This window comes from Hipposideros armiger, unplaced genomic scaffold (assembly GCF_001890085.2).
Source record: "Hipposideros armiger isolate ML-2016 unplaced genomic scaffold, ASM189008v1 scaffold_145, whole genome shotgun sequence".
NCBI classification, from domain to species: Eukaryota; Metazoa; Chordata; class Mammalia; order Chiroptera; family Hipposideridae; genus Hipposideros; species Hipposideros armiger.
In genome coordinates, this window is record NW_017731495.1 from 35,457 (window position 1) to 60,017 (window position 24,561).

The 24,561-nt window shown below is 37.6% G+C and overlaps 1 protein-coding gene across 1 annotated transcript in view; it reads left to right on the top strand.

Moving 5' to 3' along the window:
• Positions 1–24,561, top strand: part of DCDC1 (doublecortin domain containing 1) — a 392,688-nt gene that overhangs the window by 22,045 nt on the left and 346,082 nt on the right. The window contains exons 4-6 of the mRNA XM_019650696.1: positions 5,086–5,355; positions 6,561–6,714; positions 7,196–7,358. Of these exons, the coding sequence (XP_019506241.1) occupies positions 5,086–5,355; positions 6,561–6,714; positions 7,196–7,358 (587 nt within the window). The remainder of the gene's footprint in view (positions 1–5,085; positions 5,356–6,560; positions 6,715–7,195; positions 7,359–24,561) is intronic.

Genomic DNA, 24,561 nt, shown 5'->3' on the forward strand with positions numbered 1-24,561 from the left:
CAAGATGGTTCATCACATGTTCACTCAACAATACCCATTAAAAGAAGATGGATGTTTGATCACTTACATCTCTTTTTTTATTATGGCAAAAAAACCTTTCCCCAGAATACTTCTTCTCATGTCCCTCTGGCAGAAATTGGAACAGGAGCTGATTACTTAACCAGGAAGGGGCAAGGGGAAATGGAATTACCATCTTTGGTGTTAGGCCGTTGAGGATTCACCCACGGGAGCTGATCAGGGGATACCTTCCATGGGCATATAAAGAAGATGAATCTTCAAACATAACTGACTCTTTTTTTATCTAAGGAAAAATCAGGGGAATGACTATTACATACAATCAGTATTACCCAACATAACTCTTGGCTTGAGCAATATCTTAAATTACGTTTGTTTCTTGTCAGTGGCATTTTTGCATGATGTCATAATTATAAAAGAATAATTCCTATATCAATCACTGGTTGATTTCCTGTGGAAGTGTAAAATATGTAAAACAAGGGTCTTACCTTTACAGAATGGGATACAAAACCATTTGAAATTACATAACAAATCACAAAGCAAACATATCAATATGCAAAACAGTATATTAGTTCATACACAGGACCTGAAGGAATGATTGGGAATAGGATTGACTAGGATCTGGTGGGGTTAACTCCTCTCATCATGTGTCTTGGCAGCTTGAACAGTTTTGTTACAGCCTTCCCTATACCCCTAACTCCTGAATTTCTCCCGTTAAGTAGCCAGGACTTTTTCTTCATAGTGCTAATCATACTCAGTAATGGTAAACATATATGTTACTATTTGTTTAACATTTTCTCTTTGACTAGACAATTATTGTTGTGGAAGAGGGTTCTAGCAAATGTAAGCACCGAGTTCAGGTTGACATTTGTTAAATACTTACTTATTGAAAGATGTACAATGTTGGGTGTAGATCAGTTGAGTACACACCACTAGCAAAGAGGCATACAGGTTAGAACTATGGAGGCAAATGTGGTGCAGTTACAGCTGAGGGATGTTACAGGGACGATGATCAGTGTCACCTGGTTATTGATTATTATTAGGTTGACAAGTATGACTTTATTAGGCGTTTTCCTCAAATTGCTGTAAAAAGCCACAAGATTCACTAATGCTATTAAAACAAAGGAAATTAGAAGAAAAATTGCTTTTGTCAAAACTAGAGTCATACCCTTAAATCTCTTCATGGTCTATTTATCTGCTTTTTCTATACTTCTCCCTGAACATATTTTCTTATACTTCTAAACCTCACATCTTGACTTGGTCGCTGCCTTGTGAAGCAAAAATTGTAAATTAGATGTAATGAAAATCACAGAGAGTTAAGCGTAATTAAATATAGCTGGGGATATCAAGGGGCTTGTAAATTTTCACTGAATAAGCTCTGTCCCTGATAATCTGTTTGATTGTAATAGAAAGTCAACAAGATGAGGCATATAGTACTGTTTGAACAAAGGATGAATGCTTAGTTAATCTCTTCATATGCCTTTGTAATTCTGGTATTTATCATATCCATTGTATCATATGTAGAAGTTGTTTAAAAGATTTATTTACCTAAAGTTTGATCATTTTTAATTAACTGATTTAATTTTATCCATTCTGCTTTAAGGTTAAATTTTGACATGTTTTAACTCATGTTCCTCTAAGCACATGTAAAATCTTTAATATTTATATAGTTTATTTATAACCACAAAACCACATTTGTTTTTTGATCTTTTTTATGACCTAGTTTCTAATAAATTATTCAAATTGCTAAAAGAAATAATCTTTTTTCAATAACTTACAGTAAACTAACTCAGCAGTAAAGTAGCTTATGTTTTTTAAAAGTAACATACTAGAACATTCACATCGAAGTGAATGCTTCCCCCACTATCCTTTAAAATGTCCACTTTACGAAGGAGCTTATTCTAATAATAATGCATTATAATCTCAAAGCATTTTTTTTAGTTCCACTTTGGATTTTCCCATCAGATTCTGTGGCAAATTCTTTTAAATATACTCAGTATTGAATGATGACAATTACATTAGACTCTTACTTAGACAATGACCATTACTTAAGTAATTACATTAGAATTTTCCAGAAAATAATATATCTGCATCTAAATTTGATATAAAAAATGGATACTAAAACCTGGGTAATTGTATGGCTAGTACAGTATGCAGAAATTTAATATGGTCAGAAACAGAAAAGTCAGAGAGGTGAGTTACTGCTAGCTTCAAAGATGATAGTCATTATGAGCTCTGTAGCTATAAGGAACTAAAGTCTGGCAAAACCTGGATGAGCTTGGAAGAAGACCCTGAGCGTCAGATGAGACTGCGGCCCCAGTTGGCACCTCCATTTCAGCGTTTTGAGATCCTGAGCAGAAGGTCCAGCTAAGCATTGCCCAGACTCCTGATACATGATGGTTAAATGCAGAGATTGTGGAGCCAAACTACCTGGATTTGAGTCACGTCTATGACACCTGCCTACTGTGTGACCGCTGGCAAGTTCGTTAAGCCCTTAATTTACTCATCTGTAAAAGGAGAGAAGTAATATAGGGCTGTTTGAGGATAAAATGAAAATATAAGTAAAGTGCTTATAAAGTGACTGTTACTATAAGTGCTATGTAAGCATAAGCTGTTAATATTGTTACTATTATTATCACTATGATGTACCATTTATTCCTTGTCCGGCCTGTGGATGGGGTTAGAGTACCTATAATTGAGCAGGTAAGGGCTAACAGCTGACGGAACTGTTCCAGGAAGACTCTTTGGGACTCTGCCTACAACTGGAGCTGCGTCGGTGTCCAGGTGACTTAGTATAGGATAGGGTTGGAGAGGTGTGTCTTCTCCCCACCCCCACGCTGAACTGTTACGGCCTCCCAAGCCCTGGAATCCATGGGAACCCTTTTACAGGGACCTCACTGTTCTTGTGATGGGCACTGGCAGCAGTGAAGTGGTGAGAGGAAACAGCTGTGACTCCCACCAACATTTTCATGGGGACTTGGGGGACACTTAAGAATTGATAATGCACCACCTTGGGGACTCAGAAAATAAATGGGGAGGATATGGTGGGGGAATAAAGTCCTGTGTTACATTGATGAGATTATCATGTTGGCAGTTATTTGCTCACCTTGAAGGTTGGCACTAAGAAGAACAGTCCTGCCTTTGTAACACATCCCTTTGGGCCAACACTGACCACAAACTTTTGGGCCTGATGGTTCAAGACTGGGCTTACAATTGCAATGTTACATTCTTCTGTTTATGATTAGAAGTGAATGACTAATAAAATAATCAGAAGAATCAGAATAGCCTTTGAGGAGTTGTTAAATTTAAAAACATTTATTAGTAACGTAAATTGTGTGATGCATTTTGGTGAGTACTATTTCGGTCAATCCATAGATAGTGTCTCTGCTTATCTCAGTATACTAGATAAGCCGTGGAAGTCCCTGCTAATTATGTTTTCCTCCTTTGGGAGGCATCTAAGAGCCCATCTCACTCTAACTCCTCTGTACTTTATTATCCTGCTGTCCTATTCATAGATTTTTGGCCAATATAGGACACAGCCTTGCCAGTGGCATATGAGGTCACCTACCTTGAGAGTTCTAACCAACAGAAGTGTCCTATACTGAGTACTAGGGAGTGATGAAATTAAACTTGTGGGGGAATTGAGTGTGAGTCACGCAGAGAGAGTCTGTAGAAAATAATGGGGTAGGGCCGGCCGAGTGGCGCGTTGGTTAAGAACTAGCTTGGGACGCCAGAGGGCCCAGGTTCAGATCCCACATATGAGGGCTAGTGACACTGCCCTGTACAGGTAAGATAGTGAACAACAGCTCGACCTGGAGCTGGGCTGCCATGGGCCGCTGGCGACGGCGTAGGCTGCAGTCCCCTGCTGCAGTGGGCTGCCATAAGCTACCGTGTGTAGCCGGAAGCCGCTGTGAGCGGATGTCCAGAGGCCGGCAACTGATCTGCCTTGTCCGGTAAGAGCGCAATGATGGTGCCAGCTTGGGCCAGTGAAGCAACATCCTCCACAACTAGACTGAAGAACAAACCAACAGCAACCTGTCTGTTCCCCTTCCCGGATTCCCCAGCGCTGTTCCCCTCCCCGAATTCCCCAATAAAATCTTAAAAAAAAAAAGAGAAAGTAATGGGGTATAGAAATGGGGAGACAAATACAGGAAGTTAGCAGAAGCCATGCGGAATGAGGAGGAAGACAAAGGTAGGTTAGGAAATAATGATACAGGATGAGAAAGCAGATAGATATAGGAGAGATGGAGTCATAGAATCCAAACCTATGCCATCTACTGGAGTTGTTGTTAAGTCAAATCCTGGAGAGCAATGAATGGTCTTCTAATTCTTTTTGTGCCCTCCTGGAGTGGTTTGACTTTCTTAACTTCCTATGTACCCTGGTAATAAGCTGTATCACCTGAAATCCTCAGGGTGCTGACTTCCAGTGCCAAAGCTAGACAGTCCCGAGCAAACCAGGATGAGTTAGCCACCCTAATCTCAGGTCTGCTGTGAAGACTTTACCAAATTTGTTAGAGTCTACAATAAGTTTGCTATCAAGGGATTATTATTTTTTCATTTAAAATTAATGCACACTCATAGTTCTAAGCAGTTTATTTAACATATATTCCCTCTTTATTTGAGGTTAGCTTGCAAGTTTCTCAAGGGTAGGAGCCACATTTCTTTCACTTTTGTATTTCCTAATACTTAGCAGAGTGATAGTGTTTACTAAATGAATCTAAGAATTTAAAAATTTTACAGTTTCAAGCATTACACAGCTTTCTTCTATAAGTAAGTAATTAAGTTTAATGGTTATGAATGTGGGTTTTATTTTAGGGCAGGCATTAGTTCAATTTCCCACCCTGTCAACTCACTGATTATTTGAACGTGGGCAAGTGAATTAGCCTCCCTGAGCCCCAATTTCTTAAATCTGTAAAATGGGGATAAAAGTAGTACCCACTTCCAAGGAATAATGGCTATGTGTGTAGTGTTTTGTCTAGCATATAGCACAAAACTAGTTATTATGTGGTAGTTGTTAATAAGTGATTACAGATCAATTCACTGTGCTCTTCCATGCACTGTTTCTTCCAGGGAGTTTATGTCATCCCAGGCAAAAGCATTTATTAAAACTACTGAAGAGTATTTGCAGCCTCAGTTTGGCCCCACCAGACTTTTGCATCCAGCAGCAGTATCAGAAGGGTCAGGACTTCAAGATTGTTCCACACATCAAACAGCATCAGATCACAGCTGTGATAAAATATCAGAGCCAGATAGCTACAAATCAAACAGTAAAAACAATTCGTGTTTTATATCAGCATCCAAGAGAAACAGACCTGTCAGTGCTCCAGTGGGTCAACTGAGGTAATCAAAGCTGCTCTCTGTTCCTTTTAACTGACTGTTGAAGCTTTTCCTTTGAGTAATTTATAATGATTCAATTGACTATTTCAGACATTAAAATGTAACACATCTCTGTCTCTAGGGTTTTGTTTCTGTTTTGTTTAGTTTTTTTTTTCTTTGAAAACACCAGAGTAGAATATTGCTAATTATACTTGTGGAAAGCATGAAATACACTTCAACCTGGGTGATATGAAACTCAGAAAAGAACATTTGAGGCAGAATTGGGCTAGGATCATGAAATATCTTTGCTTACCAGATTGGTTTAAAAATTGGTTTAAAAATTGGTTTAAAAATAGAAATGCATACCTTTGATATTTAACCAATATTTTGAAATAAAATTGAATTGAAATGAACATACGGTAAAAACCATTTTGTGTGGTTTCACATCAAGATTCTTATCATAAATTTTTGACAATTAAGAGTTTATGGATAGACTACAATGTTCACAAAAAAAAATCAAACCAAGAAACTGATACTCCTATTATTTATTTTCATATGTTTGAGTAGATGGATATATTGTGATTTTAATTACCCTAAAATTTTTATTTTAAAATATCTACTTTGTTCCACTGGCATTGAAAATTAACTGGGTTAGTTAGAGAACTCTGAAGTAAAAAATTTTACGTTAGTCATTTACCATGTAATTTATAATAAGGATTGACACTGGTTTTGACTGAAGACAAAACTTAGAAATCTTCTCTTACTGCCCCCAAACGATTTGAAATGAAAACAATTACAGTTAACTTTAGAATAAAAATTTAGTTATCATTTATTTAAATTTCAAATATTTTTTAAAAATCAAAGAACTTTGATAAACCTGAAAACTTAAGGGAAAATCTTCACTATGCTTTCTATCAGAACATAATTAATATAAAAATATAATTTTAAAAATGAGTGTTGTAATGTTTTATAAGTAAAATGATAAAAGTGATTTATTCGGAGATAGGTGTTTTACATGAATAGTTTTGGCAAACTTATTCTATTAAGTATTTTTAAATATTTAAGTAGAAACACAATTATATCCTATAAAAAGTTTTTTAAAGAATACTTAGGAACAATCATTAGGGCTTATATCTGTAAAAAATATAGGATAATATCTTTTTAAATGTTTTTACTAATTAACTAATTACTAATTAATGTGCCAATTTCTGTGTGTTTTCTTCCTTCAGAGTTGCGGAGTTCTCTTTAAAATTTCAGTTGGCCCAGAATTGGCGTAGATCGTCTCAAAGACACAAACTTCAACCCAGAGTGATTAGAGTAACAGCTTACAAAAATGGATCTAGAACAGTCTTTGCCAAAGTTACTGTACCAACCATCACCCTGGTAACTAGTATTCAAAAGTTTTCAGTGCTTTATTTCTTCTTTACTCTCTTTTTAATATAAGAGATGAGAAAGATGACAGTTACTGTGTTAAAATTTTCTTTTTAGTAATATGAATCTGTACATTGCTTACATATACATAGATCTCACAGGCATTTCATTCCTTTCCTTTTTTTAATCAATATATAAGTAGTATATTTAAAAAACAGATACAACGGCTTTATATCTTGTAGAGTTATTAAACTGACAATATTTAAGGACTAAAATTAGGCAATCGCTACATATTCTTAGAGCTGTGCTTTACCTTTCATTTGTATATTTTCAACTGCTAAAAAATAACTCCATGGTGGAGTTACTCAAGTTACTTAACTCTAGTAAGCGACCCACTGAGTTTCTATTTTGATTGTTAGCACCTTTTGTTTCGTGGAAATGTGTTACTTTCTTTGCTGTAAATCACTGTTTCTTACCTCTTGCTCTCTTCTAGTTGCTGGAGGAGTGCACGGAAAAGCTGAATCTGAACATGGCCGCACGACGAGTGTTTTTGGCAGACGGCACTGAAGCCCTCCAACCTGAAGATATACCCCTTGAAGCCGACGTTTATGTTTCAATGGGAGAGCCCTTTTTAGATCCATTCAAAAAAATTAAAGGTAAAAAAGGGGAAAAAAATACCCTATCCCCACATACAGTAAATTCCTTAAGGGGTGCAATTAAAAAATGATTTTCATCCTGTCTTTTTTGCATGGTTTAACAAAACTAATGTTTACGCATTTACAGCTCAGTAAGAGGATAATGTGCTTAATGAAAGAAAAATCCACTGACAGCCACGTTTATTGCCCTTCATTAGCATTGGTGCTTAATTTAATATAGATCTGAATAGACATTAGGGAGCCTGCAGGAGGTTAAATGGTGAAAATATAATAAATTAAATCAGAGATTATTGAATTTAGTGTTTAGTTTCTGTGACACCCAACAGATATGATTCATTAGACTTACTCTCTCAGAAATAGTTGAAAGTTTCAAGTATCATTTATTCATCTATACTACTGGCCTTTTTTCAGATGGCGTTAACATAATTATGAAAATGTGGCCATTAATGAACATCTAATTCTTATATACATGTAATTTTCCTAATAAAATTTTTCATAAGGTCAATGCTGCAGCTTGCCTTTTTAAACTTGAAATGTGTGTGTATGTGTGTGTATACATATATATAAAATATATAAATATATAACATTTTAGACATATTTGCAGGTAAGGTCTTTTTAAACAAGTGCATTGTTTCCAACATTTCAGAAATGTGGAGGTTTTCTAAAATAAAAAACAAATATTTTTCTCTCTTTCTTTAGTGATAAAGAATACATTTCAAGAGAGAAATGAAAGCACCACTATCTAAGAATATTGTTCCAAACATGTCATACCCACAGTCTGTTATCAAATCCTATATATGGTAATCACATTTAAATGATATGAAGTTTGCCATACAAATTAATTGTATCTAACTGCTATACTCGCCTATGCTTTTTATACCTTATTAGAAGTATTTTTTTTTCCTGCAGCTGCTATAAAGCTGGTGAGTCAAAGGCAAGTCTAGGCAGTAATTGCATAAGTAGAAGAAAAGTAATTCTGAAGTGCATTACAGATGAGGTGATGAAAATTCTTTCTCTATTAATGTTATTATATAAAATAGTACTGTGATTTCTGTCTCCTTGATAATAATTGATCATCAAGAAATAAATAATTTCTTGAATTCAATAGAAAGTTGAAGATAATTTGGTCCTTGTAAAGGAACTTGTTGCTATAATACTCAGTAAAAATTATCTATGCGATAGTGTAGACCCATATATTTTTCAAATTTTGCTTTAACTTTAAATGTGGCTAACCTTGACTTTGTTGTATTCACTGAATGATCTGCTTGTATACAAGCATGAGTTTCCATGAGCACATGTTTCCGTGTCTTTTTTATATTCAGGAATGAGTGCTTTCTTAAGATTATTTTTATTAATAAGGAATACTCGCCTTTCATATGATAATGGTATTGTGGAAGAGATATATAAAAATTACTTATAGCTAAGCTTCTTTGAAAATTTCCTGGACATGTATGCCAAAAATAAGAACGTTACACACATGACTCAGCTTGGTGGATGATTTTTAAATGTACAAGCTAATTTCCTCCTACTTTTTGTTTTCTCTTTTATCCTTTTTAAAGCCAAGTCCGGAACAAAAAAACTTCTCTGCTTTGTCTGCATATCTTTGGCTGTGTTTCACTGTGACATGCACTGCTGTTCTTTTAGCACCAAAATGTTGGCACACACTCCTGAAAATTTCACACCATCTCTTGCTGGATCAGCAAGCTTAACCCACCAAAATCTGGTGTTGTGCAATGGTTTTTGACTGATAATCAATCTTTATGCTGCTCGACAGTTGTTGCTGGGACACGGAGTAGAGCAGGTGGCAGATGTGCCTTGTCTTTTGAGAAAAGAAATTGTAGGTGAGCTTGGACACAGACTAAGCATATCACATGTCCGTTAAAAAGACTTAGGATAAGTATAATGGGGAAAAAGCCTCTCATCTAAGTTAAGCTCGTAGATAAGCCTAAAGACTGTTATTTGGTTTCTTTCAGAACATTAAGAATATAAGTGCAAATAAATATTATATGTATGTATATATGTGTGTATATATGTATATATGTGGTAATATATATGTACAACTTGATTTAGCTAATTTGGAAGGGGTGTGGGGAGATTTTATATGTATGTATGTATGTCATATATATATACGTATTTCATATATATGTCATATACACTTTTTCAAATCAAGTTAAAATTACCTTTCATGTGTCTTCTAGATAAATCAATAATTTGCCAACTTGTTGTCATGAGAGTACCATAAAAATAAAATATGGATGAATAGTTTTGAAGGTGATAGATAAATTTAGCCTAAGAAGGCATTCTCAGAAGTTGGAAAATTGAACATTCTAAAGGTAAATAGGGGCAAAACAGTTGGCAGAATTGGGTGTTACTCTATCTTTTTAAATGAGCAAGAATATTTTATATACAATTAACCAGCAACCATTAGAGTCAGTAAGTAGTCATTAGTTTGACATGTTATTTTCATTCATTGAGCAAACATTTATTGAGAGCCTACTATGTGCCAGGTATAAGGCTAGATTAGAGACAGGTGAATAAAGGGGCTCATAGACTGATTGCTTTTTCATCTTTATTCTTTCATCTCTGATTTTAAATTCAATTTAATCTAAATTTAGGCCAATAAATATTGTCTATGTATACATAGTATTGGCATAGGGATAGAAGCCCTTGTCTTTAAGGACCTTAAACTCTGTAAATAAGATATAAATCCTTAAAATTTAGAACACTGTTCAATAATGTAAATCAAATGGGTCCTCCAAAGGAAAATTTATACTTTATTTCTGGCACAGGAAGTCCAAATAAATCTATGTATGTTTTGGTAATTATATCTCCATACTTCATTTTTTTCTTATTCTTTGGAAAAGCAGTGTAGATAGTGAAAATTGCCTTACTTAAAACTATTTCCAGATTTGCTAAGATAGAAAAATATGTACAGAACATCTCTGATTTTTTTAACTACGACCCCTTTTGAACATCACTGTTGACAACCAGTGGCACTGGATTTAATGGAAAGCCAGAGAGCTATTCATCACCTACCTCGAAACACAAAGCTTTTATATAGAGGTCAGACCAAGGTCAAGACTGAAATGAAGCATTCCCTGTCGAAATGCAATATTAGAATAATTCTTACATTTTGAAGTTGAATGCTTAAGCGGAAAGGATAATTGTGTGTGGGAAAAAGAGAAATATTTTTATAAAAACTTGATGAAAATCAACTCTTATTAGGTCTCATAATTCTGGCATTTGGAGATTCTGAAATTTATTAATGATTCTGCTAGAACTGTGGAGATGTAGTTAATGAATTATTTGAAAAGGCATTTAAAAGTTTTCAGATTCATGGGTATGCAATTTAGGTTATATTCAGTTTCCTGAATCTTTTGCTTGATGGTGACACAGTGAAAATTCTTTCATCAGATTCATGGGATTTATAAAAGTTCAGCTCTTTTACAACTGCTAGGAACTGTGAGCAATGCAGTTGCTTAAACATCTTAAAGAAGATGAGTGGAAAAAAACTGTTTGGACCTAATTCATTAGGTCAAACTTCCATTGTAGGGAGCTTTGATTGTTTTAAATTTTTTTTATTTTTATATTTCCATTCTTTCCTATATATCCTATTCTACTATTTGGCTTTTAGAGTTATCATTTACAGTGATTCATTTCAGTCCTGAGTTTTGTTAAACAGAAGTGTAAGTGAGTATTATGAATAGGATTTTACATCTTTTATATACTGTATTGTGAATATGTAGTCACAGAAAAAAAAAATCCATGAAAAGAGTTCTTGATATTACACCTAAGATCTAAATTTAAACCTAGAGATTTTCTGCTAACTGCCATGTGGTTCTACAAAATGAAATAATTTGCTGTGACAGCTTGTGATTGACAAGAATATGTGTGAGCACATTTAAAATAGGCCATCTTTTCATGTAGAAGTAAATGTCAGTGAAATGATGGATTCTCATCATTTTAATTATTGATGATTTGGAAATATTTCAATTCCACGACACACAAGACGCATTATAAGTAGCAGCATAACACTTTTTCTCAGATCTGCGTCAGTAATGAAATGTTCTGTCATATTTTGTTTTTCAAAAAATGCATTAGTTTAATGAACCTGGTTTGTGCATTATATTCTGTTCCATTATATGTCTTCTGAATTTGTTGATTTTTAAATGGCTGGGTTAAAAGCACAAATTTCAAGAAGTGACCCACTACCCACATCACATCACACCTTGCATTTCTTGCTGCTGTATCTCAAGACAATGCTGCAGTGCTGCTGACACCAGTGGCTGCTTTGGTCCTGTTAGAACTTATGCTGGTCTTCCTGATGCTCACCTGGGCAACCACTACTTCCTTCGGCAGCCACAGCAGGAGTGAGAGTGAGCTTCCTCAGATTCCCTGTTATCGTATTGTTTGAATAGTATACGTATTAGGCGAGATTATTTGTCAGTCCGTCTTGTCTCCCGTTTAGCTGCATATATTCAAAAGTAGGAAAATGACATTTATAGAGAAAAAAACCCCACTTCTGAGACAGCATGATGTGCTGCTCCTTTCATCTGTTTCCACAACTGAGGCTAACACGATAGGCATGCATTTTATGTTTTCCTGATTCCAAAAGTTTTGAACCGGTAAATAAGTGTGTAGAGTATCTTTACTTATATAAATAGATGTGGATCTAAAGATAATTGCAAGAGATGGACCCCCTCCAGCCCCCCCAAAAATGTTCTTAGCCGGCAGGAAAATGTAGAACATACGTGTGGCAGCATCTCATATTGTCAAAATATCAAATCATTGAGAAACATCTAAATTCTTGGCATATTCAAGTGTTTGATTACGGGCTGCTACCCTACACCTTGTTGGGCATATTACATAGTATTTGAATATATGCACCATCAGGATATAGGTACTATATGACCTTTTTGAAATCCAGAAATTTCTATTTATGGTCACATCTGACCTAAGGATTTTGGATAAGGTCTTTCAGTTACAACTGCAAAGAAATCTGATACATTTTAATTCTCACTAGGGTATTAACTCAGAAAGGTTATAACTATTATCTTTTTCACCTTGTTTACTGCATGGGTAAGAACTAACAGAGAGATTATCTCCCTGAATAGAGCTGAAAGAGTGTGTGGGAGATAAGAAAAAAATGTATGATTCCCTGTCTAAAGAGGCAGAGCAATAGTTAAGAAGAGACCACTTATTCCTTCAGTCATTCCCTCAACAAATCTTTATTGAGTCCCTACAATGTGCCAGGCAGTGTGTCAAGCCTTAACGTATGGTGTGAACAACACAGAGGTCTCCTGGAGCTTAGGTTCTAGTGAGACGGAAAGAGCAATAGACATAGTGTATAAAGAACTAAATAAGGTATTTATTGACAGTGGTAAATGTTATAAAGGAAGTAAAAAGGGTGGCATCATAAGAAAAAGTAATGTCATGGAAACAAAAGGAGGCAATTTTAAAGTAACCTTTACATTAAATCTTTTAGGCAGCTATCTGCCTACCTTGCTTGTCACTTTATCTGAGAATTCATTTATGTATTCCACAGTAACTGTTTCAGAGGTGTTTGCCTTTCCAACCATTTGTTTTTGAAGTTTTCAGACATCTGTTAGGAGAGACATGAAAAATGCATTATTATTTAGTGGAAAGAACACTAGACTTGAAGTCAGATGATCTCGCAAGATTCTAGTTTCTGTTTCATGACCTTGCACAGATTGGTCTGCGCTTTAATATTTTCCCTGTAAAATAGAGGTGATAATATCTTAAAGGATGATTGGATGTTGTCTTGTCTCTAAAAAACTATATAAATTATTTGAATATTAAATGTCTGTAAATCCCGAGTCTGAAGAGAACACTGAGAATAACATTTTATAAGCATGACTAAGATTCCAAATGGTATTAAGATCCCAAGGCTATTAATCAGAATCTTGTGTTCACTCCTCCTGCCTTCCCAGAAGAGCTTGCTGGGTTCAGGAAAACAACAACGAAAACATTTGTCTCTACTTCCTCCTCACTGCCAGGGAAGCAAACTACAGCGTGAATTTTGGCAAGTCACTTAGATCTCTCTAAGCCTCAGTTTCCTCATCGATAAGTGTAGCCTAATAGCATACACCTCATTGCGTTACTATGAGGCGTGAATAAGATGATGTGTGTAAAAGCCTACCATAGACGATAGGTGTCTACATTGTATTTCCACCAGTTTTTCACACAGTCCGTCACAAGTCCCTGATTTTACTAACAAGGGTATTTGCTAGGTCCGAGATCTTGAAATACGTACAACCAAATTAAAATGCCTATTGAGCGCCTGTGTATACAGCATGATAGGGGAATCTGAATTAGAGCCTTTGAACTCTCACTATTGTGCTTTTTGCCTTGAGAATTTTTTCTGGGGTGTAAGTCAAAATGAAGCCCTTTCATAAAAGCAGCCCCAAATGGCCTTGCTCTGCTCTATTCCAAGAGTCATATTTTAAAATATGTGTATGACCCAAGGCTAGCCTTAATGTTAAGCTGCCATAACTTATTTCAAGAAAGTTCACAGAAAAGTTCAGGGAAAGGGTTACAACATTTTGATTGACACAATGGATGGGATGTTTGTAATTTTAATCAAATTTAAATTGAAGACATACTTCAAATGATATGTCAGACTAGTGTTAGCGACTTAAAATCTAATGACAACCACTGTCATTATTAGTTAAATATAGCCATCACGCCTATAGCAATAAATGATGACACTTAAGAACATGCAGAAACAAAGAACACAAGTCTTTAGAGAAAAGGGAGTGACTAGAAATTCTGTTGAAAGCAGGAATGTGACCTGGATTTAATCTGTTTACCAAACACAGAGCAATTGTATTTTGAGCAGATGACATAATTGAATATAGCAGTATATTTTCTTACTGTCAGAGCATTTATATTATATAAATTTATCTTACACCCATGAAATGATGTGCTTGTTTATGTTTAATGTCATTAGCTATACCTACTTGACAGCATTAATGCGTTTTCAAGTTTATTGCCCAACTACAAGAGAATGCATTTTTAAAAAGATTTAAAAAGATTTAATAAGCTCATGGATTTGAAGTTGCAAGTTTGCTGCATTTATTTTAGTGACAGAAGAAGGCAGTATTTATTATTTTTATGTTAATAAATTTCCTATTTTATTTTATTTTATAATTAAAGTTTATTGGGGTGACAATGGTTAGTAAAGTTACATAGGTTTCAGGTGTACAATTCTGTAATACATCATCTATATATCATATTGTGTGTTCACCACCCAGAGTTAGTTGTCCTTCCATCACCATATATTTATATTATTTTTTTTTTGGCCTGGTACATGTTAAGTGGAAAATTTCAATGCAGGGAGCACCCAGCTTTATTTAATTTTACGAACAGGTATTGGCTTTTTTGAAGTAGATTGAGGTAGGTCCTTATCTTTTTTGAAGTAATGATAGCGTAATAGAGCTTCTAACAGAAGCAGGTTAGAAAGCGCTTTATTTTTCATGATTTGGTTATAAACAAAACCATGAAAATAAAATAGACTTTAGAGTCTTCAAAATAAAATATAAACTATGGTTGGAGCATAACATTCTCTACGTGCTGCAGGAGAGTAAGTATGAATAATCAAGGGAACTTGGCAGTCCCCGAGCAGCTGGGATACGGCCCTTACCCCATCCATACCCAATGGACTCTTGACTTTCTAGAGAGAGGTCCCTGAGGAGAGGAAGACTAGGATGGATCTGGCCCTTGTGGCTTTGGAACCCTCTAGTTGTGGCTAGCAAATCTAAAGGAGGGTGCGGTGATAAGGGAGACACTAGGACCCCTTCTTTGGCAGTTTGGTGTTTAAGGACTGGGAGACTTTGCTTAGAGCACCTTCAACAAGGTGGAGAGACTCAAGCATTCTCCAAAGCAGAACTCTAAGGCTCCTGTTGAGATTCATGCACAGGTAGGCATTGCATTTGATCCTGCTCTCTCTGGTGAAGCTCCCATTAGTAAGGGTAAGCTCCCACTGCATTCTCAGTGTTCCCTTTTGTAATCAGATTTGTAATTAGTGAAGTAAATGCGTGGTGTTCCCTCTAGACCAAGTTTGCTTAGGAAAGAAACTGGCTGCCTAGTCACCATCATTTTCAGTACAGGGCCTAGTATTTAATAGATGCTCAATAAGTGTTGTTCAATGGATGGATGAAGGACCAAATGAAATAGGTACCATGGTGAACCATCCATATCCCAAGTAGATGGCGATGAGGGGAAGAGGAAAGACCTCATTGGAACAGCCTGCTTAGCTGCAAACCCTGAGTGGACATTTAGGAGTATATAAAAAATTCCCTATCCCAAATTCATATGTAGATTTGTGACTGTTCCCCTTTGGCAGGGGGCCAGAGAAAGCCAGCCCAAGAATAATTATATTTCAGAGAGGCTAATGGTTATGCTAATGATTGTCTGAGACCACACAATGGTCAGAAGTGGAGTGCTGGGAGAAAGGATTCTCCCAGGAATCCATAGGTCTGAGTTCTCAGCCTTCTCATGTCCTCTCAGGAAAGCCCATTCTTGCCCATTCTCCTCTCTCCTTAATCTTTTTTCTTTCTTTCTTTCTTTTTTTTTTTTTTTTGGTGGTGATGGTGGCTCTCTTCTTTAGTACTTCCCTTCGTATTTCTTATAGTTCTTTGCATATAGTAGGTGCTTATTAGCTCTTATGGAAAGGAAGGAAGGAAGAGGAGAGCCTGTGACCTTTGGAAAGGTTCAGGGCACTGCTCCTTGACACAGCTGAGGGACCAGAGCTAGACTTGCCCTTTTCTAATTCTACCATGGGGCGGGTTGNGAGGGGGCGTAGGCTATTTTTTAATTCTTACAAAGGTACAAGATAGCCTCAGCCCTTGGTGGGGGGGATGATGCTCGGGTTTTGCTAGGGTTTTGAGATGAGAAGGTTAAGGAAAGACAGAGGTGTAGAATGCACTTGTTAGCTATGGCTGGTATATTTTCCTAGAAGTTCAAAGTGAATTTAGATGGCATGAAATTTCTTGTGTTAGTATTCTGTTTACCGCTCTGCCTCCCATAGCTTACCTTCTCTCATCATTTGGTTACTCCTCCTTCCGTCCACTCCCAGCCTCTGAGATTAATCCTGTTCCTCACCAAGGCGAAAACCTACCCAGGTCTTCATCCTCAGGTTCTTTGTGCTGACATAGAAGAATTATATTCTGTTTTCCTTCTCACCTCTGGATGTAATAATGCTTACCCTGGCCATCAGCCCTCAGCCACATTTCTTCTTATGAAGGCGTATGTGCCAAGAGATGTGATATACAGAAGAATCTCCAGGTATTGATTGCTAAAGACGAGGGTTCCCAGGTTCTCCAGCTGGTTCTCACATAGGAGGCTTATGGCCTACACTTTGAGACATGCTGCTCAAGAGCTGCCCTTATCCTTATATCCCAATAGCTTTGTTTCAGAGGGAAATGGATTTCGCCATAATGGAAGGAAGATTTTTCCAACCGTCTCACCCATCGGAAAGATGAAATGGCCTGCTTTGGGAGGTATGGGGCTTCTCAGGGTGCGCACAGGCTCCGTTCCATGTTCCATGCTCCATCACTCTGTTCAGTCTCCTCCCATGGGTCTGTCGTAAGTTGCATGATTCTGGGCCTTTACCGACATTGTTTCCTCTTTCTGGATTTTGCTTTCTGTCTTTTGCCCGCTTCCTGTATTCAAGTCCTATCTCATGTTCTTACTCTGGGAGCCTTTCTTGGCGATCATAAGCTGTGGCAGCTGCCCTATTCTATGCTTTCCCGATATCCCGTGCACATTTCTGACTTGGTGTGTGCCCTCTTGTGTGTTTTTTTTCCTTTCTTCCCAAACTGACAAAGAACTCCTTGAGGTCCTTTCTGCATAGTGCCTCCAGCAGGGAACACGTGGTAGGTACTCAGTGCGTGTTTGTTAAATGAATTATTGAGTAAATGAAATGGGTGTTTAGAGTCAATAATGTTTAAAAGTTTTTTTCAACCCCAAGGTTTTACAGTTCTGAAGCCAATGCATAGTAATGTAGTAAGCCTATGACTTTTTGCTCTTTCCTACTCTGACCTGTACTCCATGATACATATTCTGGTTTTCTGAGTAAACTTAATGGGGGACATGGTAATGAAAAAGCTAATTAATCATGAGTACAAAAAGGTAATCTTTTCCCAAAATACAGACAAAACCTAAGTCAAGTTAGTATCTACCTAATTAAAATATTACCTAGTATCTAACTAATGAAATAATTGTCATGCTCTCATCTGACATGTTTGACAAATACTCTACAAATATTTACTGAGCATCTACTATGTGACAGACACTATTTCAGGTGCTGACTATATGAGATCTGACAACTAAGTTCACGAACTCATCCTAGAAAAAGTGCTACATCCCTCATTGCTGAATATCACTATGGTCACCTTCGAAGTACTCCCCTTGGGAAGCTATGCACCGACGCCAGTGCCTAGTCTACCCTTCAAAGCAATTTTGGAACTCTTTTTTTGGAATGGCCGTCAGAGCTGTCGTCGTATTACCCTGGATGTCCTGAACGTCATCAAAATGTCTTTCTTTCAATATTTCCTGTAACTTTGGGTAAAGAAAGAAGTCATTGGGGGCCAGATCAGGTGAGTAGGGAGGGTGTTCTAATACAGTTATTTGTTTACTGGCTAAAAAGTCTCTCAGACAGCGCCATGTGAGCTGGTGCATAGTCATGATGAAAGAGCTCTTTCAGGACCATTTTTGCACATGCCTTTCTCATGCCAAGATTTTCAGTTAAGATTTTTCTGTTTGTTTATCGCTGTTTACTTGGTCTACTATGCTTCTCAGAGCCGACGATTTTGACGCACAAATTGATGAATTTTTGCAATGTTTTCATCAGTTCTGCTCGTTACTGGCCGCCCTGACCTGTCTTCATCAGTGACATGCATTCCCCCCTCAGAAAAATGTCTAATCTATTTGTACACTGCCATTTTCTTCATGGCATTATCCCTGTAAACTTGGACTAACATGTCCCTGATTTCCCTTCCACTCTTGCCAAGTTTAATAAGAAATTTAATGTTTGTTCGTTGCTCTAATTCAAGCTCAGACATTCTCGTGAAGGCACATAAAAGCACGCAACAATAATGAACGCCAGTCAGCAAGACACCGCCACACATTGACACGAACACAGCTGTGAGACACTGATGTACCAAGGTTATGAAGCCTTATGGAGCTGTTTGTACAGTGCTGCCAATGTAAGCACGCGGTGGCAAGTTCTGGAACTTAATTGTCAGACCTCGTACAGCAGGGAACAAATGCTTACATTGAAAATATACGATCAACCTTTATTATTTTGTTAACCACCCAACAAACACACTTGTTTACAGTGTACCAGATAGTGGAGGTACACAGATGAAAACACATTCTATGCCCTTGAAATGCTCAAAGTCTAACAGGGACACACATAGAAAAAATGGAGAAGTTAGAAAAAATGAGGTACACAAAGATGAAGCTGTGAAACATGAAGAGGAATAGATCAAAGGAAGCTTCCTGGAAGAGGTGGCACTGAATTGAGAAGGATGAGAAATACCAAAGGGGGAGGGGGAAAAGACTTGCTCAAAGTTTGGAGTTAGAAAGAGCATGGCATGTGTCGATAGCTTATTTCAGCTCCCTGCACCTCTACAGAGGGGGTTGTCTCAAACTCCTTGCTGTGGTGATTCTCAACATTTGGCAATGTGTGGAGACATTTTTGGTTGTTCAACTGCGAAAGTTCTACTGGCGCCTAGTGAGTAGAGGCCAGGGATGCTGGTAGATACTCCACAATGTACAGGACAGCCCTGCAACAGAGATTAACATAATGCCAATACTTACCAAGGTTGAGAAACCTTATTCTACTGCATCAGACTATTCTGATTGACCACAGACACAAAGATTTGTAAACAGAGTCACAGCAGTTTTCATAAGGAGATTTTGACCAAAGTATAGGTAGGCACTACGGGCAGCTTCTTTTTAGATGGTGCTAAGGTGGGACTATGCTTGAATGTGGGAAAGTGGAATGAAGAAGCATGCAGTATCTTTGAAATTAGAGGAATCCTTCTGTTCCTTTTTAGACACATGAGGGATTGTACAGTGTCCTGGTTAAGCAAGTAGGCTCTGGAATCATTCAGCCTGAGTGTTGTCTCTGAGTAGCATGATGGATGTCATGCAGATCTAATTGCTTAATTTCTCCAGGTCTTGTTTAACCATTCTATAAAATGGAGAGGATAATATTACCTAATCCTTAAGGTTGTGAAAATAAACAGGGTTAGTGTATATAAATCACCTAACACTGCTTTTTATATGCTAAGTTCTTGATGAAAGTTATGAATATAACAATGTCACCAACATTTAGTGTTTTGTATTTACACATAAGTGTTCTATTTGTAGAAATTTCTTTCATCTCTAGAATAATAGATAAGGGATTACTATTATTGTTTCCATTTCTCAGATAAGAAATCTAAGGCAAATGAGATTGACTTAATTTTTCAAGGTTATAGAGCTATTAAGAGGCAAAGTTAAGATTCAAATCCAGAGAGTTTGGCTTCAGAGCCTATGCTCTTAAACCTAGACTATGCTGCCTATATAGTATATTATTAATATATTTCGGTCATCATTAGTATTATTTTATTAGGCTGCTTTACACATTGGTTTATAAATCTTTATATAAAATGTTTCACATATTTCCGATAGTCTTTCTGTGTTTATCAATATCAACAAAGATCTGGAAAGTAGGCGTACCTTTTCAAAAAGCTATATATAATTTAAATTATAAGTATTTTCAAATTTGTTTTAATATTTACTTTATTATTTGGTTTTCCTAGGTCCATCCAAAATTCTTTCAGAAAACCTATTTGGAATTTGAGAAATGTGATCTTTTTAAAGTTTAGACTGTATATTTTTTAAGTCAGTAATGTGTCATTAGATGTTCTCAGGTCATGGAATGAGAAATATATTCCTTTTGTTCGAATAAGTTTCATCAGAAAAAATTTAGCTGTGTTAATTCATTCAGCACTTACTGGGTGCTGACTCCACGCACCAGATAAGCACTGCCTGTTTAGCCAGGTATGCGTACAGTGATAGCACAGCAGGCTAAGTTGCATGGTAGCTGTCTTCACAAAGAGCAGAAAGGAGGGTGTCCAAGCTGGAAAGTGCTTCCTAGGAGAGATGACCTCAAATGGAGTCTTAAGGAATATATAAGAATTTGCCTTAAATGTACTTTGAATTTGTGCCAGCCTACTCTACTCCTAGACCTTTTCCTGCCAAGAAGTTCTCGTTGGCAAGTTTTCTTTTTTTCCTGAAGAAATTCTATGCCATTGTGGTGGTCATCCATGAACATCAAGGTGGTAGATCGATCATATGTAAGTTCATACTGAGGAGAGGTAGGCAATAAAGATGGTAGTATATATACAAGCAATAAAGTTTATTTTAAACAATTAGTATGTTAGGAAAAGCAAAAAAATTAAAATGCTATCAGTTGAACCTTTAATGCACAGGAAGAGTTCACCTCTAGTAACTATCCCATGTATAGTGAACTTGTTTATACCTTGGAACAAAGTGATAAATGCTGACTGGATTCCTACCTTCTGAGGGTCTAACATGAAAGCAGAAATAGGATGACTCTTATAAAACACTTACATAGTAATTCCAGACAGTGTATTCTCCTTCCTTAGCACTATGCCTGGCATGTGGGAGATTCACAAACATTATTGGATAAGTGAATGTACTGATGAGTGGCGTGGGCTGCAGGTGCTCTAAGGATTCAGAGAGACCCCGGTCACTGTAGGCTGGAACAATAAAGGAAAATCTTAAACTGGATTTTGAGAAGGACTTCAGTGTGAATAGGTGAAGGATGAGGTGAAAAATGAATTTGTTGCACTCGACGGATAATGAACAGATCGGCTTAGGTAGGCTGTAGATTAGGGTAAGAAAAAATCAGGAAGTTTGGGTAGTGTCAGATTGTTGGCATACTCTCCTGTTAGACGTACGTTTAAGGAACGGGACTGTGTGTTTTTCATATTCCTTGCACAGGGTATGGCACGTAGAAGGAGCGCACGTAAGTATTTGTTGACTGCCTAACAGACAGGCTGACTGACTGACTAGTGGAAACTTTAAAAAGCTAGCTCCAATAACTTTCTTTTCAGGCAAGGAAAAAATTGGTGTTGTAGGAAAATTTAGCTGTAGTTGGAGTATAGAATGTCAGATTTAATGGAGGGGGATCAAATACAATTTGGAAGTTCTTACAGATGATAGATAGTAGGCTGAAAGAGACACGGGCACGTGGGACCAGCTGGGAATGCAAAGGAATGATGCTGGCAGCAAGAACAGCTGAGTGTGCGGTTCCCCTTCTTGACTTTGTCTGGGGTCAGGTTCCCAAGAAGCAGAGCTCGAGATGGGCATCTTTGTGCAGGGAACTCCGTGGGGGACTCCTCTCAGGTGAAACCTGGAAGGTGCATCAGAAAGCAGCACATAGGAGAGGAAGAAGCATGGCCAAGCCCTGTGTTGAGCTCAGGTCTAGCCCCAAACTGGGGTGGGAAATACACCAGCAAGAGTTAGTCGCCCCTCCCTGAGGCAAGGGGATTGGCCGTTGTGCCCCCCAGTCAGCCAGTCACTGGCTGTGGGCTGTACTCCTAGGTAGGAGGGACGACATCTTCACCTCACAGGTGTTTCCTGGCTAGGTGGCCGCTTCCTTTCAGCCAAGGGCAGTTCTCAGGAGAAGGGTGCAGCTGTGAGGTGTTAGCAACTGGGACTATAGCACCTGGAGTTTGGGTGCAGTAGCCTGGTGACAGGAATCCGGGGGTGGCGGCACCACCAGTGTCATCTACACTCCACTGTAGCCTGTTCTTCATCAGCTCCCTGCTGAGAACCTTCCAGTAGCTTCCTGGCACATCAAGAATAAAATCCAAACCCTTTCCCCGGCCTGCAAGATATGGCCCCTCCCTCCTTCTTTGACTTAATCCACATACAGTTTCTCTCTATCCAAGCGTACCTTATTTTTCCTTCTCAGACATGCCAAGCTCCTTCTCACCTGAGACTTGGTGCTTGATTGTCACTCTGCCTGGAATGCTCTCCCCCAGATTTTCATCACTAACTTCTCATCACGGAGGCCTCTGTACTCAGACGTCACCTTTTCAGAAAGGCCTTTCACTGTCCGTTTCACCCCAAGAGGCTGTGATCTGCACATGCTATTCTGTCCTGTTCACAGCTGTCACCCTGGTGCATTGATGAGTGGACACCCAATAAATATCGTTGAATGAATAAGCAGTTGGCTAAAGAGAGATGAATAGGAGGTAAGGGTTCAAGATCTTCCTGAGATAGGGTATAACTGTGAAAGACGTGGAAACATTGATAGAAATAAGAAATGTGAAGGGCGCATCACCTTGTGTGGCAAGGTGTGAAATTTGGTTTTAGAGATACAAGTAGTGAATTTGTGATAATGGCAGAAAATATCTGGTAGAGAAAGAATAGTGTCATGATTAGGAGCACAGTTTCCAGAACTAAATTCATAATTCAGGGTCACCATGGACCCGCTGCAAGGTGTTGGGCAAGCTGTTTAACTTCTCTGTGCCTCAGTTTCCTCACCTATAAATGAGGCTTACGGCATTATCTATACCTCAGTTGTTAAGAGGACTACGTGAATTAATACCTATAAATCTTATGAAACAGCATCTCGCTAATCGTAAGCATGATTTTTAATGGAATTTAATAGAAGAAATCGTCAAAGCCAGGACTGGGATTCCGGGGAGAGAGTGAAGTACAAAACCTGAGGAGGCGCTCACTCTGAGGGTTGTGTACTCGCACCGCCCTGAGTGTGCAGCCTTAAATTTTGTATTCCTGGCCCTTCACTTGCCTCGCCCTACTCCTGGCCCTGTTCAAAGTAATCGAAGGGGGAAAATTCCCTTACTGATAAGATCCTCTAAATCTGGGCACCTGTAACATCTCCTCCCTCTGGCCTTGGTTTCTTGCCATTGCTAATTCTTGGGGTTGCCTCACGCCCTTTGGCTGCTTCTTGGTCTTCCATCACTCACACAACCCATTCCCTGTGGTCAGTACCCTCTACTCAGATGCACTGAGTGGATTCTGGTTTTCTTGCTGGACCCTGACTGCTGCAACGATTAATATACTCTAATGCTCCATAATAAGCCGAGGATATCGGACGTGGGGGAAGAAGCCAACATTTATGGAGTAACTTCAGTGTGTTAGGTGCTTTAACGTATAAAATACTTAATCCTCATCAGGTGGTGGAGTGGTGCCCACTAGTTTCTTTGTAGATGAGAAATCAGAGATGTAGGGAATAAGATATCTAGGGGCATTAAGTAACAGAGCAGAGATTCACACCTAGTTTGAAGGTTTATAAACCTTCCACTATGCAAAGCATCCAGATTGCAGGTAACTCCTATCAAACTATAAGAATTTATTAACTTTTTCCCCAAAGAGAGATGTTTTCTTTTTTTATTTTCAGAGAGATACTAACCGCTTGTCCTTTCCTCCTTCTCCTCCTCCTCTTCCTCCTTTATTTATTTACTATGGTGAAATACAAATAAAATAGTCATTTTAATGGGAACAACTCAGTGGCATTTAGTTACAGAAGCACCAACTCTACCTAATTCCAAAATATTTCCATCATTCCAGCATAAAACTTATCTATTAAGTTTCTTCCCATTCTCCCCGTCTCCTAGCCCCTGGCAGCCATCAGTCTGCATTTTGTTTCTATGGATTACATATTCTATATATTTTATATAAAAGGAATTTTATAATATATCACCTTTTATGTCTGACTTCTTTCACTTAGCATGTTTTGAGGGTCATCCACATTGTAGCATGTATCAGTCTTTTGATGAGTAATATTCCATTGTATGTGTACACGAGAATTTGTTTTTCAGTTCATCCATTGGTGAATATTCAGTTTCCACCTTTTGGCTGTTGTATATAGTGCTGATATGAACATGTGTGTATATGTATTTATTTGTGTACTTGTTTTCAGTTCTTTAGGGTCATGTTTGAACTCATTAACTTCTAGCTTATATTTCTGACTCTAATTCCTATCAATTTTAGATTATAAAATGACAAAATATAGTAACTAATATCTGTAAAAATACTTTTTATCTTTTTGAGGCTTAAGCATATCTTAATCTAGTTTAATTTATTCTGCAAGTTTTGCTCATATTTCTGCCTGTGTATATTGTGTGTGTGT